The sequence below is a fragment of the Pygoscelis adeliae genome, unplaced genomic scaffold, assembly GCF_000699105.1.
Source record: "Pygoscelis adeliae isolate BGI_AS28 unplaced genomic scaffold, ASM69910v1 Scaffold496, whole genome shotgun sequence".
Classification (NCBI taxonomy): Eukaryota; Metazoa; Chordata; class Aves; order Sphenisciformes; family Spheniscidae; genus Pygoscelis; species Pygoscelis adeliae.
Window position 1 is genome coordinate 147265 of NW_008824998.1, and position 13950 is coordinate 161214.

The following is a 13950-nucleotide window of genomic DNA, read 5'->3' on the forward strand; positions in this document are numbered from 1 at the left end:
AGAGGCCACGTGTCCCAGTTGTCCCGGCAGCGGTGAACACTTGCACCTTCCTCACCTGCTTTTGTGCAAAGCTTGTAGCCGGGCGGGAGGCACGGTGAGGGTTCCCACCAGCGCCTGGCGCGGCACCGCGGTGCGGGAGCTGGCGCTGGTGTGGGATCTCTCCTGGGAACTTTATTGCAGGGGTGGAAGGAGCAAACTGCCGGGGGCTGTGGAGGCTTGGTGCTGCAAGCAGGTTTCTGGATGTGGGTGCCCGGGGCCGTTCCTCAGCGCGTGGGGCAGCCGGGGTGAGCACCTGCAAACAAAAGCAAGGTTTTTGGCACCCAGGTTACTCCTCCGTGGGACTCCGCCACGTCAGTCGGGTGCCTTGACCCGTGGGCAGGCTGGCAGGTCCGAGTAAGCAGCATGAAGTTCAGGGCTCTGCCGGAGGAGCAGAGGCATGTGGCTGCATCCTGGCTGTTCTCGGGAGAGACCGATGGCTGTGCTGCGGGAGAAGTAGCACAAGATGGAGGCAAAAAGGCAGGAGTAGGGTTTTCTTTGTGAGGCCAGTGGTGTGTCTCATCTCCCGTGTTTCTTTCCCTTGCAGGACGCACCGACATGCAGGTGGAGTGGCCAGGCAAAACGCGGGGAGCGGAGAGCAGAGTCCCAGCACCAGGAGCCGGCACCGGCAGCAGGCCAAGAGCACGCAGCACGCCAGCATGGCCAACGGCACGGCCAACGGCACAGGTGAACCAGTGCTCGTGGGAGGTGGCGGGGACAGAGCTCGGGGCTGTGTTTTGTGGGAGCAAATGAATTTCTGCTAAGATAACAGATCTTGTAGTGCCTGGGAATTTCCTCCCTGTGAATTGATTGATTTTTATTGATTTTACTTTTGATAAGCTGGGCAGCTCCGCAGAGTGCGCTGGTAGGATCTGTTCTGCCTGTCGTGAATAATTTCTGTGGCTCCTCTCTGGAGTCTCCCTGAGAAAAAATACTGCATCCAGCACCAGGTGTTTAAAAGGATACTGGGACAGCAATGTCACTGATGCCACAGCAAGGAGGACAGTTATCACAGCTGGGTGGACTTTTTTCAGGGTTGGGAGCATTCAGCTGAATTTGCCCATCAGTTTTCAGCAAAAATGTTTTGAGCTCTTTGCCCACCGACGTGGGGAGGAGCAGCTGTCATGTCGAGCACCAGAGAAGGCACAAACCAGCCTCTCAAAAGGGGGCTGATTCTTACGCCAGAGGGTATTTCTGGAAGGGTTTCTCTTGTCTTTTCTTGGGTTTGTTCACCAAGCCATAAATACTTTGTAGAGCGGGGTCTGGGACCTGCTGAGTGCCTGACTACGAAGCTACAAGCGGTTTATCTGTTTTCCTTCTCTGGCTCCATGGAGCTGGCCAAGCAGTGTGGCATCTCCTGCTCCCCTGCACTGCTTTTGCAGGCCATCCTTTCTTTTGCTTCTATCGGAGACCTGGAAGGAGAAGCAGAGTGCTTTGTTTCGGGTAGAAAGAAATGTTTTGTTCAACCCAAAAGGAAGACTTTTTTTTTTCTTTTTCCGTTTCATTGGAAAAACCTGGAGCCACGCAATTTCAATTTTGCCAAAACCCATTTTGGGAAGGGAGACGGGGGAGCGGAAGGCTGATGTGAAATGCTGCCTTTCCGCTGTCACTCCCGGTCTGTGCTCTCCTCCCCGGGGCTGCGGCTCGTCTCTGCCCTGTTTGGCGCAGCGCTGTACCAGGAGCGAATGCTGCGCGGTGTCCCCTGTGCCCCCCCAGCCCTTCCCAGCGTCCTCGCTGTGCAGGGGACGCTCCCTCAGGCTGTGGACAACTTTTGTTCCTGCGACTACAACTTGACTCCCTGGCTTTGGTTTATTTAAAACATGTTTTATTGTCCCAGCCCCAGCCTCCCCAGTGGCTTTATGACTGTGCCGTCCTCGTCGCTGTTTACCACTTGCCTACCTCTGTGTCTCCCGCAAGTCCCGTTGGTGGTGATTTTACACTTCAGGATGGGAGATGAGTGTTTCAGGTTGCTGGGATTAGGGCTGGACAACCCGGTCTTACGCTCTGTGGAATGCCTCTGGAAACCATCCTCTTCCTCCTCAGTTTAGTACATTTTGGTGATATTATCATGTTTTTTGAGCAGACTGTTGCAAGAACATCCCCATTACATCTGTCACTCAAAGCTGTAATTTCATTCGACAATAAAAGGAGATTATTTCATGGCATGTTTTCTCCACAGCCACGTTGCTTAGCCCTAGCTGTGTTCCCTCCGGAGCCCTTCCTTGTCAGGTGAACTTTGGATCAGCTTTTCCCCTGTTGTGTCCAGGACTGAGATCAAACCGATCACAGCGTAGTTACCTGGGTCATTCTGCAGGTTCCCTTTGAAGATTAGCACAACGTGTGGGAAGCTTCTAAAATTGCCCTTTCCAAGGCTTGCTAGAAATGAGTAGCAGTCAGAGACCTCCTCACCCGAGTCTTGCAGGACTCCGGTGGAAGTTGCTGTGAGCCTGCTGACCTGGAAACCTTCATCGTCCGTAGATGCTGCCTGAGGGGCTCCTTTAGTTGCTGATGCTGTGTGCCAAGATTCGTCCGCTGCTGGAGGATGCTGTCCTGCTTCACTCCAGCCGCAAAGCAAAAGCGTCCTGAGTAGTCTGCCTCTTCTACAGAGCGTCTGTAGTTCTTCAGTCTCCCGTCTGTGGGGGTTTATACTGTTGTGAGGTTTTTTCCTACAATAATTCTAAATACTTGGGCTTGTAGACACAGATACTTCCCTTACAGTTTTCTACATTTCTCAACTCTAACTTGTGGAGCTCTGTCTGCATCCCTTACTTCTTTGTTACTTGTTGCTGGTTTGTTTTTAATGCTTTTGCTTTGCCACTGAAGCCAGGATGTCTTGTAGCGAAAGTTATCCTCTGCTGGACTGCCAAGTCTCAGGGTTTTTTGGCTATCTAATAAATATTTGTCAAACAAATCCCCTTTCATTTTTTTTCTGGTCTGCATTTTCCTCCTCATCAGTTTTCTTTGTAATTTTCCTTTGCTCTGTCTATTCCCTTTTCCAGAAGTTCAGTGAAATCCAGCAACGTTTAGCTCTTACCAGTGCAGCAGCCGACTTGCTGAGCCCGGGCTTCCCTCTGCCTGGGGGGAACACTGCGCCGGCCCTTTCTGGGCTCCTGCTCGTTACCTGAATTCCCATCAGGCATGCGGCATGTTTGCAAGTGGCAGAAGAGATACTGAGCGCAAATGCAAAGTACCCTCTGCCTTTGTCTCGGGACAAAAGGCAGCGGCAGTGGTTCACAGAGGGATCTGACTGCTGGGTGAAGGGAGTGTGCTGCCTTTGCTGCAGGCTGGGAGCACCGTGGGTCCCGTGCTTGGGTGGTAGCGGCTGCCATCCACCACGTGCTCTGCTTCCAGGGCTGCGTGGGTGTGGTAGACCAGACGGGCCCCCCGTTACCCTTTCTGGGTGTTAATGTCTCTACCCTCTGCTTTTCCAGTGAACGGAGACGCAGCGGGTGCTGCAGACATCGAAGAGGAAAGGCCGGCAGCGGGAGAGACTGTACCGACCGTGGCGGCGTCAAGCGTGGCTGACAGCTCTGTCGCTCCTGCCCTTACCAGCTCTGGAGAGGCAGAGGAGGCAGCCTCCGGCTCCAGCGCCCCACCGGCCCGGGCAGCGGTGCTAGCCCTGGATGCTCTGCCCCCCGGGTAAGCTCTGCCTTCTGCTTGAGACTTTCTGTCCCCTGACAGGGCCAGCACAACAGAGTGCCTGTGGCCCTCGGGGAGGGAGGCAGGGCCCTGGAAGGGCGGCTGGGGGGACACGAGCAAACTGGGGCACTGCTGTGTGCTGGAAGAAGAGGATGTTTGAGGGAGCGGGTTGTGCTGCACCAGGAGTCAGTGGAAATGTTGGTGTTCAGCAGAGCAGAGGGGGCCTGGGAGTGCCTGTCAGGGATCCCTGTGCCCCCCGCTCCCCTGGCACAGCCTGTCCTCCTTAGGCCAGAGCCTGTGACTGTGCTGTGGGCTCCTCTCTCCTCCTCTGGGCCGGGGTCTGATCTGTGTCCGCTCTGGGTCTCTAGGGTAATAAACTGTGAATCGCATCTCTGCAGCAAGCAGCCTCTCGGTGTCCATGCCCAGGGGAGCAGCAGAGTCCTCTGCTCTCCTGGGGCCGCTGAAGGGATCAGTCAGAGGAAAATGCGTGAGAGAGTGAGCATGGATTTCCAGGGAGCTCCCTCTGAGCAGGAGGGCATGAACATGCGCTCCAGAGACACCGTGGAGGCATTGGCCGCTGCTGGGGGGCGGTGGGCAGGACCTTCTTATAGCTGTGCCCGTTTGTCTCCCTGGTGCGGATGCTCTGCATCCTCCTCCTCCTCCTCCTCCTCCGTGGGATGTGGGGGAAGGGGCTGGGAGGAGAGCTGGGGCCGGCTGAGCCATGCCGGTGGGCTCGCTGTCTCTTGGTGGGGGTGGTGGGCAGGCTCTGGGCTCAGCCCCCCTTCCTGCTGCAGCTGGGTCATTCTCCCCTTGTATTTCAGACACCTTTAATTCTGGACTGAAAACGCAAAGAGGCGAGGGGGGGTTTTGAAAATGGCTTGTGTTTCGTATGAAGGGAGCTGTTTATTTTCCTTTGGCTGAGGCGATGCCTGGAAGGTCAGGGCCTCGCTCGTGTGTCAGTCACAGGTAATTAGGGTTAACGGCTCAGTGTGCCTTTATGCGGGGTGTGTGAGGGTTTCTGTTCTCTGGCCTGGGCGCTTCCTGTTTCCAGGCAGCTGGAAAAGTCCAGTGCTCTGAAAAAGGTCTTTATTCCAGCCAGAGCTTATGCCCCTTTCTGCTCCTACCAGGTAGACTGAAGGTCTCCTTTTCCCCACCTCTGCACGGCCCCAGGTGGAAACAGGCTGTAGTTTCTTTCCCAGGGCGGAGAGGAGCCTGAGGGTATCTCACGATTAGGGTTTCCGGAGGCTCGGGGAGGTTGCAAGCCCTGTTTTCTAAGACATGCCAGGCTTGCATTTGCCTGGTCCAGCCGGGTGGAAGGGTGGCCCCGTGTCCTCCCTGTGCCTGTCTCCCCGCGGTGCTCACACACCAGAAAATTGTGCATGTCAGAGCAGGGAGGAGGATAAAACTGTTGCACTTTGGGAGACGGCTGGAGAAGAGCAGTGAAGGTGTAGCGAGCTGTCCTCCAGGCTGAGCTTGTGGAATTTGGATCTCTGGATACACCTTTGATTAGCACCGTGTGTATCTGTCCCTCCCTGTCCTGACCGTAGGATTTGTAGGGGGGAAAGAGGGCAGCAACCCTCTTGCATGTGCCGTCCGAGTTACATGCTCATGCTGGGCTGGCTTGGGTAGCAGCTGACCTGCTTGGTCAGATGGAGACCAAGTATCAAGGTCTTCCCAGTTGAAGGAGAGTGGAGAATTGAGTCCGTTGAGGTCTCCGTGGTGCAAGCCCTGCCCTGAGAGCGGCCAGACCAGGTTCTGGGCTAACAGGGGTTTGCACAAGCAGGGATTTGCTAAACAGGGATTGCACAAAACACTGTGGCCCTGCGGTGGTATAAATGAGCTTCTGGGGATCTCTTGAGACCTGATCTAGGGCAGCTGATTTTTGGCTGGCTCACCACACCAGGGTATTGGTTTGACTAGTGGTTTGGGGCCCAGCTTGGGAGATGGGGATGCAGCTGGCTGGGCTGGTGGAGGCAGCGATGTCTCCGGCAGAAGGGATGCAGACAAAACCAGGCCACTTCGGCTCTGGCAGCAGCGTGCTCCGCAGAAAGCAGTGCAGGATAGCCCCTCACTGGCCTGGCTCCTGCAGAGATGGCTGTGCAGAGAGTGCTGCAGAGCCCCCGAATGATCGCTCTTGCTTTGCCGCTTGCAGGAGTGACGTCCCCGGCAGAGCAGCCAGTCGCTCTGGCACTGAAGAGCTGGAAAGCTGTCTTGTCTCTCCTGCTTTCTGCAGGAGCCCTGCTTCATTCTCCAAGAGTCTCCTTTTATCCGTGGGAGCGTGGAAAGCACTCACGCTCGACTTCCCTTCAGCCTCTGGAGGGGTGGCAGCTTTTCCTAGCTGTGTGCTGGTGGGTGCGCTGAGCCCCAGCCTCCCTGCTTGCGCCAGGCTGCGTGCAGATGGAGTCGAGAGCGGCTGGGTTCATGTGGGGATTCAGAGCTATTTTTTCTGCTCAGATAGCTGTCTCTGAACATCTGCACCAGATGTGGCAGGCACAAAGGCATCTCTCACACAACCGGGAGTCTGTTCTAGGGGCTGGAGGGTGCTGGAAGGTGTTCTGAATAATTCCAGCCCTGACAGTGCCCAGAACCTCCTTCACATCCTCCTGGCTTGGGCAGAGCATGTTTCCTTGCGAAGCTGGGGAGCGTGTGTGGCACAGGAGCAGCCGGTCGCAGCTCTCAAGGCCTTCGGCGTGGGGTCCCGGCTCTCACATAGGGGTTTCCGAGCGGACTGATAGCGAAAGGGGGGAGGGCACAAGAGCTGCTGGCTCCTGCATCTGGTTCCTATCAGTGATGATCCTGCGTGGGGGACAGACGGTCGTTATGTATACGCAGCGCTGTCTCGCCCATACAAAGAGGTACATTATGCTGCCTGGCAGAAGGCATGGGGCTGTGGTTTCTTACATAAGGAGGGCGTTTTGTTTGGACTGCAGGGTTGCCTCAGCACTGCCACTTCACACCGTCCATGGCTCCCTGTATCCACTGCCATGGCAAGCCTTGCGGTCGGTCGGAGGGGAGCTAGCGGGAGCCGACACGTCGCACGCTTCGTGCTTGCAGCAGTGGTGCACATGGGTGAGAGCTCCCACCATCTAGCGCTTGCTAAACTGCTCATCTTCCTTGCTGGTGGCGATGTGGCAGCAGGCACGGGGGAGGAACGCCAGCTGGATGTAGGCTCCCCAGAGGAAGAGCCCGTTGTCGTACATCTCCCTGAGCTGTCCCTTGCGGGTCGGCAGACGGGATGCAGGGAAGCTCGAAAATGCTGAAGCCTGTGAAGAGCTGGGCAAGGTGGTCTGAGCAAGGATGGGTTGCCCCCAGTGCTCCTGTTTCTGAGGCTGTTGCTGTGTGTCAGCGATAATAAGAGTTCGTCACAGCTTGCTGTTTAACGGTGGCGATTCACTGTTCGTAGGGCGAGGCAGCCCTCAGCAAATTTACGTTTCGGATCACCAGGGAGCTGCTGACCTGAGGAGCATGTGAACTTGTCACCTGTTTGTATAGGCTGTGAAATGGGGACAGTGGACATAAATCAGCTGCCACCAGCAGCTCTCCCCAGTCCTGCGTGACTCTGCAGTCACAAGGGCACCCAGAGGAGTTATCTGAGGGATCCAGAAACCCTCTGCCCTCAAGGACCGCCTCATCGTGGGATTTCTGGTCTCTACAGTCACAGAGAAATGGTACCTGGGGGCTTGAAAGCCTCTTGTCATAAAGGACTTCCAAGTCCTCAGAGGTGTATTGATCAGAGAACCCATTGTTAATGAGTCTGGAGGACCTGTCCTGTCCAGTAACGACTGCTGGCACCACTGGTTCTGTGTGCACAAGGCTGGGGTCCCGTTCATCTCTGAAGCACCGCACGTCAGCGTGGACAGAACGGGTGGGACATCTGGCTGGGGTTGTCCTCACTGTCAGCGAGTGGTGCTGCAGTCTCTGGATGTGCCCAAAGGAGGCTGTTATGTACAACTGACCTCGGAAAGATGATGCTTAAAGGGTTTTCACAGGATGCCGACTCCTGCAAAGTCTCATGAGTGGAGTTGTGCCTTGGAGTTTTGTTTGCGAATAGTGTTCCTCCACCTGCGCCTTGTGCCGGATCTGTATCTGGTTGCTGGTGGCGATCTGAAGCACCTGCAGTGCAGGTCTAGGAAGGGGCTTCCCAAAGCTCTGCCTGCAGTGGGGGCAGCTCTCCAGCCAGCGGCACTTCGTAGCTCTGCCTTCTCCCTGAAGATGCCCGGGGACCTTCTGCCGTCCATCTCATGGGGTGGACATGCTTGTGTCTTCAAGAAATCCCAGCTATGCTGATTTTTCTCTTTAGAGATTTCAGTCTTTTAGCTGTCCTGGTGCTTTTATGCTCATGAAGCACTGAGCTCATTGCTACCGAACAGGAAACTCCAGGCGTTTCCCCTCTGACAACACCCAACGCTGCCCAGGGGTAACCCAGGAAAAGGGCTGACTGCCAGGCGGAGAGACGAAGACTTCCTCATCCCAGAACAGCACCGGGCAGTGCCGGCTCCGCTCTCACGTGGTCGCTCCTTTGGGTGGTGTTACGCTTGGCAGCCCCTCGCTGTCAAAGGTGTACAGGCGCAATAGGTCCTGCTTTGGACTCTTTCCATCAGAGATAACCACTGGTGACCCTAGATCTGTTCTAGGGATGAGAAAGATGCAGTGCTGCTGACTGGTGGCTTTTATCTTCAGATGTCACCTGGTCTCTGCATACGCATTAAGTCGACAGTGCTTTTGAGAAGCCCATAGGAGCGAAGCCAACAGCTCTGATTTGGGTTAGACAGTCTCTCTGCTAAATCCTGAGCCTGGCATTCACATTCCCCTCCTGCTTTCGGGGAACTGACTCTTATCTCAGAGTGCAAGATTGCCTTCCGCCCAGGGCAGAGGTTTTTCAGGCTGCCCGCGTGGCTGCTGGACCGCTGGGGTCCCCAGCTGACGGCACGCTGCCAGGGCTTGGAAACACGGCTGAAGCTCTCCCCGTTTCTGCCTTCCCACCTCTTTCGAGAGCGGTCTCAAGGCTGTGATGCACGCGACCTGTGGTCACAGCAGATCTGTGGTTGCGGCTGAGGTCACCGTTTGGTGGCTTCACTGTCCCCTGGGAGGTTTGAGGGGGAGCAGGGATGGTGTGAGCCTGGGCGATGGGACATTGACACTCGATGTGTCTCCTCCTTAAGGGCTTCTTGCTTTCTGCAAGCCCAGATTTGTTCCCTTGCTGTCACAGCAGAAGCTGGTATATTAATTTCCTAGGACTTTTTGTGATAATTAATTGAGACTGAAGATTGAATTGGGAGGGAGACCTGTGGGAGCAGAAGTGTGGCAAGAGAACACTTTATCTGTCAGCAGCTGCTGGCTCGCCTCTCTGTTGCAGAATAAAAGCTGACAGGAAGGCACGGTGCTCCTCGGAGCTTTTACCTTTGCCAGGGCATAAACTTTCATGAATGAATTAAGGCAAAGAATGGTTTTCAGTGTAGCTGTGTAAAGCCAGGCCTCCCTATTGCACCGGCTCCCCTTAGGGACCACCTCCAAACCGAGTGCCTTGTGGCCACGCGATGTTTTTAAGCAGTATCTGTCAGCAGCGAGCAGGAGGACCGCCAAAGAGAAAATTCAGCCCCAGCCCAAACTCAAAGGCTCCCCTTTAAAGACGTATTAAGAGAAACCAAACAAAAACTACATCAAAAACTCACAGGACATAAAACTGGCCCTGTGTGAAATCTTATGCCGACCCTCCTACTTTCTGGAGGAAATCGGGAATTTATGCTCCAAATTATGCCTGTTTTCAGAAAGCAGGCTGCTGCGGCACGTCTCTGATCGTCCTGATCTAGCAAGCCAAGCAACTGCCATGTAGACCTGCTGTCATTCTTTATTTTAAATAAAGGTTAGCACGCTGTAGCTAAGCAATGCAAGGAGGTAGGCTTGCTAATCCGCCAGATGCAGCTCTCTGGACATTCTTGGTAATAAGGTGATTATTAATTATTCACAGCTCACTGATCTGGGGGGGAGGCTTGGCTGCACAGCTACAGCCTGAGTCTATGGGTACACAGCAAACAGTTTTCCTAGGGAGGCTGCTCGGGCATGATTTAAAGTAGACGAGGGTGCCTGCAAAGTCTCTTGGTCCTACGTGTAGCAAGGCTCTGGCTCTCGCTGCCCCCCAGGTGCAGGGGCTGAGGCTGCTGGATCCACGTTGCTTGTTCCAGCTGAACCCCTTCGCTTCATCTCTGTGTTTGAGGAGAGGACAGGCGCCATCTCATCTGCCTCGGGTTTCCTCCACGTCCCCTCCTGAGGGGTGCTGCTCTCCCCAGCTGGCCCTGGAGCGCTGTGTGGTGCGGCAGGGGCCCGGGGGGCCCTGCGGCAGGAGGCACACCACTCCGGCTGGCATCGCGGAGGGCAGTTTGTTTTGGTAGCTCCACCTCAGCCAGGGTTCGGTCTCTGTGCTAGCAAGTATCAACTGGCTCATGATTTCTTTTTTTCTTATAGGTGGGAACAGCGAGAGCTGCCTAATGGTAGAGTCTACTATGTAGACCATAACAACAAGACCACCACGTGGGAGAGACCTCTTCCTCCAGGGTAAGGGCCTCTGGGGGCAGCTGGCATCTCACGTACTGAACTAACTTGTTGTATCAGGTGCACGGGAGTCTGCACAAAAGAGGAGAAGTGGATTGGTAGCAGGAAGGTCTTTTCATTCCTAAAAAGAAATGGGGTGAGATGACCAAGTGTTCACTGGCCTGAAAGCACACCCTATATTCTCAGAAAGGTCTTTTCAGCATTTGTAAACCAATCTGTTGCGTTTTGACCTCTGTTAGAGGATTATTTTTTTTAAACAGTCCATGGAACATCACTGAACACTCGAGCAGCAGCACAACCACTTGTGGGCAGAGCAGAGGGGTGGGCCTTTAGGACAGGGTGTCAGCAAAGTCCCCCCGAGGACCAGGAGAAGGGAGGGGGTGGGCCTCATGTCACCTGGAAAAACAGATGCTTCTAGATGAGGACTGAGCTCCCGGTGAGCAGAAACAGGCACGCTCCGTGTGCCCCAAACCTGGAGCTGGACCCCGCACTCTCTCAGAGAGGCCTCTTATGTTCTCAGCCACGTTGGGGTCTGCTTATGCTCGAGAAGATGCTGCTCAGCTCCATGAGACCTGCAGGAAGCACTCCGCAAAACTCATGTCCAGGAGGGCCATGCTTTCATTTGCAGGAGTAAACAAGTCTTCAGGTCATAAAGGCTGTACAAAGCCCTGGAGGCCACGTGCTTTCCAGAAACTTGTTGAATTCTCACCTCTTTGTGCTCCTAAAAGCAGAGAAGTCGGTACAGCCAAACTGTTGTTGTTCTCTAGACTGAGTTTGTTCAAGGCTGGAATGACTAAGTGTGCTTTAACCGCCGGCGTAATGTGTGAAAGTGAAATACAAACCTGTCCTGTTTTCCTCCACGGGAGCCTCCAGGTTCCTGTGGGCACACGCTACATTCGGTTAAGCTGTGATCTCTGCAGCCGCTTTCTGATCCTACAACAGCTTAAAATGCCTGGTGTTAAAAGAGGGAGGCTGTTACCTGGAAAGGTGGGTTTGGAGGACCCCAGGTGTGCTCCTTCCCTCCTGCACAGGTCTCCAACCCAGTGCCTTGCCTCTGTCGGAGGTCAGCTGTCTTGGAGGAATGCTTACGGCATCCTGGTGCAAACTCTGCTAGTGTCTAGCCATCCCGTCTAGGCTTCATGTGCCCTTGCAGGGAGGTGCTTCAAGTCTTGCTAGTCTTTTCTATTTCCTTCTGGTGGATCTTTGTCCAAAAGAGCCCCTTCAGCTGTGAAACTGGTGATTATGCTGGAGCTGGGCATGGAGCCCTTGTGTTAAAGGGTATCTTAGTCTTGTGAGAGGAGCCAGAGAGCAAGTGTCTGAAGTCAGCCTGTAGTGTCAGAGTGAAATGAAAAATCACAGTCTTTGTAGCTGGACCCTTGGGCCCTGGCAGCTCTCAGCTATCTCTCCCTCGGAGGACTATGAGCTGCTTTTCTCACCTGTGTTTCTGAGAGGCAGAACTCGACCACAAATCCTCTGCTGAGCCACTGCACGGGGAGCACAAGGGGAGCGTGGGCAGCTGGGGAGGTGGCTCACAACCCAGTGCTCCTCTCGGTCACCCTTTCAACACATTCTGGGGCAGCAGCTGGATGTTCTCAAGCTGCTGCTGCATGTCCAGACCCCAGAGGCAGCCCTCAGGCGAGGGCAATGGGAGGTTCCTCGGTGTAGGACCATGGGGTGTGCCTTCTGCTATGCCTCCCGACCTCTCTGGGGTTTCCTTCTGCTGCCTTCACACCAGCATTAGCATTGAGTTGCTGCACAGCAGCTGGAGGCACCTGCCAGCAGGACCTGCCGAGCTGTCTGAGGACATCTTCCTCTGATGTTTCCAGGTGGGAGAAGCGTGTGGATCCTCGAGGCAGGTACTACTACGTGGACCACAACACCCGGACCACCACATGGCAGCGCCCCACGGCCGAATATGTCAGGAACTATGAGCAGTGGCAGTCCCAGCGAAACCAGCTCCAAGGAGCCATGCAGCAGTTCAGCCAAAGATTCCTGTACCAGGTGAGAGCCGGGGGCTGCGGTGGTGGAGGTCTCGCCCGGCTCTCCCGCTGGTCTCACCTGGGCTGGCCTGGGAGACCCTGCGCGTGGGGAGGTGCTTGCTGGCCTGCGTGGGGTCTGTCGGCTTGGCGAGCTTGGCAGAGCAGTGCTCGGACAGGAGAGCCCACGAGCTCCTCTGCTGCATGCAGAGAACCCCGTGGGAGTAACTTTCTTTTTATAAAACAGCTTGCATGGCCCTGAAGGGTGGTGGGAGGTGTCCTCAGCAGCCTGTCCCTGGTGTCCCTTCAGTGCCAACGTGGCTAGGCACACGCTTTCTCCCATGGCTCCTGTCAGCCAAGCCTTGCTGCTTACCTGTGAGGCTCACAGGACTTGCTGTGTGCTGTTGGGGCTGGGCATATGCTGAGGAAGCTGTGGGAGCCTGCTCTGTAGCAGGAGGGGAGGTTGTCAGGGCTGAGCTCGTCCCTCCCCAAGTCTCCGTTGGACTGAGGACAGCGAGTTGGGTCCTGGGTGGCAGCAGGAGTCAGCAGCAGTAGCTGCAGGCCCAGGGTACAAGTGCTGGCACGGTGAGGGCTGCAAGAGCCAGGGGAACAGAGAGCGTGGGGAATGAGCACTGCTGGGCTCGGTGAGCTTCCTCCTGCTTTCTTTGCTTCTTCCCCTCCTTCCTGATTTGGGCTGAGTAGCTGCATTTCCTTGCTCAGGGAATGATCTCTCAACAGCCCCGCAGAGCAATAGCACCTGGGCAGAGACCAGTCTTGTCCTGGTCTTGCCTTTGCTGCTGGAGCCAGGACCTGGCTTCCAGCGGTGGCGAGCACCCTCTGATAACCAGGACCGTGCTGACAGCCGTTGTGCTGCAGGGTGAGCAGTGCTTGGGTCCAGCACTGCTGGAGCGTTTCCACCTCCCGGAGCAGCGATGTCCCAGTGCTCTCTACCGTCAGCTGGCCATGTGCCTTGCAGAGGCTGTGCTGTGGTGTAAAACACGGCTCTTGCCAGAAGGTGGGGAGGGCCGGTGGGGCAGGTGTGGAGTAAAGGTGGGTAGAGCAGGGTGACCAACTTCCCATCAATGTTTAGCTCCTCTCGGAGAAAGCCAGGAGGCTGACGTGTCCCAGCAGCGCTGCTAGCGCTGGTGAAAGCTCTGTGCTCCAGTGAGGAGCTCAGATGCTCTCTGGGAGGGGTTGCAGAGTCCATCCTCCGGTGCCGCTCTGCATGAGACGCAACCAGGGCAGCTCCCCGGGGGTGCGGGAAGCTGCTCTGCCGCTTTCCTCCCCCTGCCCATCTCTCCCTGGACAGCTCGCCAGCCCTTCTAAGCCTCGTGGCAGGAGGTGGACCGTCACGGCTCTGCTGCTCTCGGCACGGCGTTTGCAGGACTGCTGCAGAGGGGCGCGCGAGAGGGGGCTTCCACCGGAGGCCGAACGGGGCTCCGGGCCTGTCACTCGCTCATGTCTCCACCAGCGCCAGCTTTGGAGCTGCTCCAGCGCTGCGCGACTTGCCCTGGCCGGGCTCCGCGGAGTGCAGAGGGAGGGACTCGTGCTCCAGATTTAGCCTGATGAAACGATTGTACTTTTTGTTTCAAGCTCTCTGCTGCCAGCGGCGATGGCTCCTGCTCTGCCTGCTTCCCCGCAGGGGCTTTCTGCTTTGCCTTGCCCTCCCGTCTCCAGCATCCACCTGCCCTCCTTGGTGGGAGAGGAAGGTGGGCAGGTGATGAGCAGCGCTGCAGCCCTGGCCGGTGCA

At 55.9% G+C, this 13950-nt stretch overlaps 1 protein-coding gene across 1 annotated transcript in view; it reads left to right on the forward strand.

Annotated features, from left to right (window-relative positions):
• The window catches only part of WWP2 (WW domain containing E3 ubiquitin protein ligase 2), a 41342-nt gene that overhangs the window by 14469 nt on the left and 12923 nt on the right, over positions 1-13950 (forward strand). Inside the window, exons 6-9 of the mRNA XM_009326183.1 lie at positions 584-723; positions 3468-3675; positions 10138-10227; positions 12051-12225. Coding sequence (XP_009324458.1) covers positions 584-723; positions 3468-3675; positions 10138-10227; positions 12051-12225 — 613 coding nt within the window. The remainder of the gene's footprint in view (positions 1-583; positions 724-3467; positions 3676-10137; positions 10228-12050; positions 12226-13950) is intronic.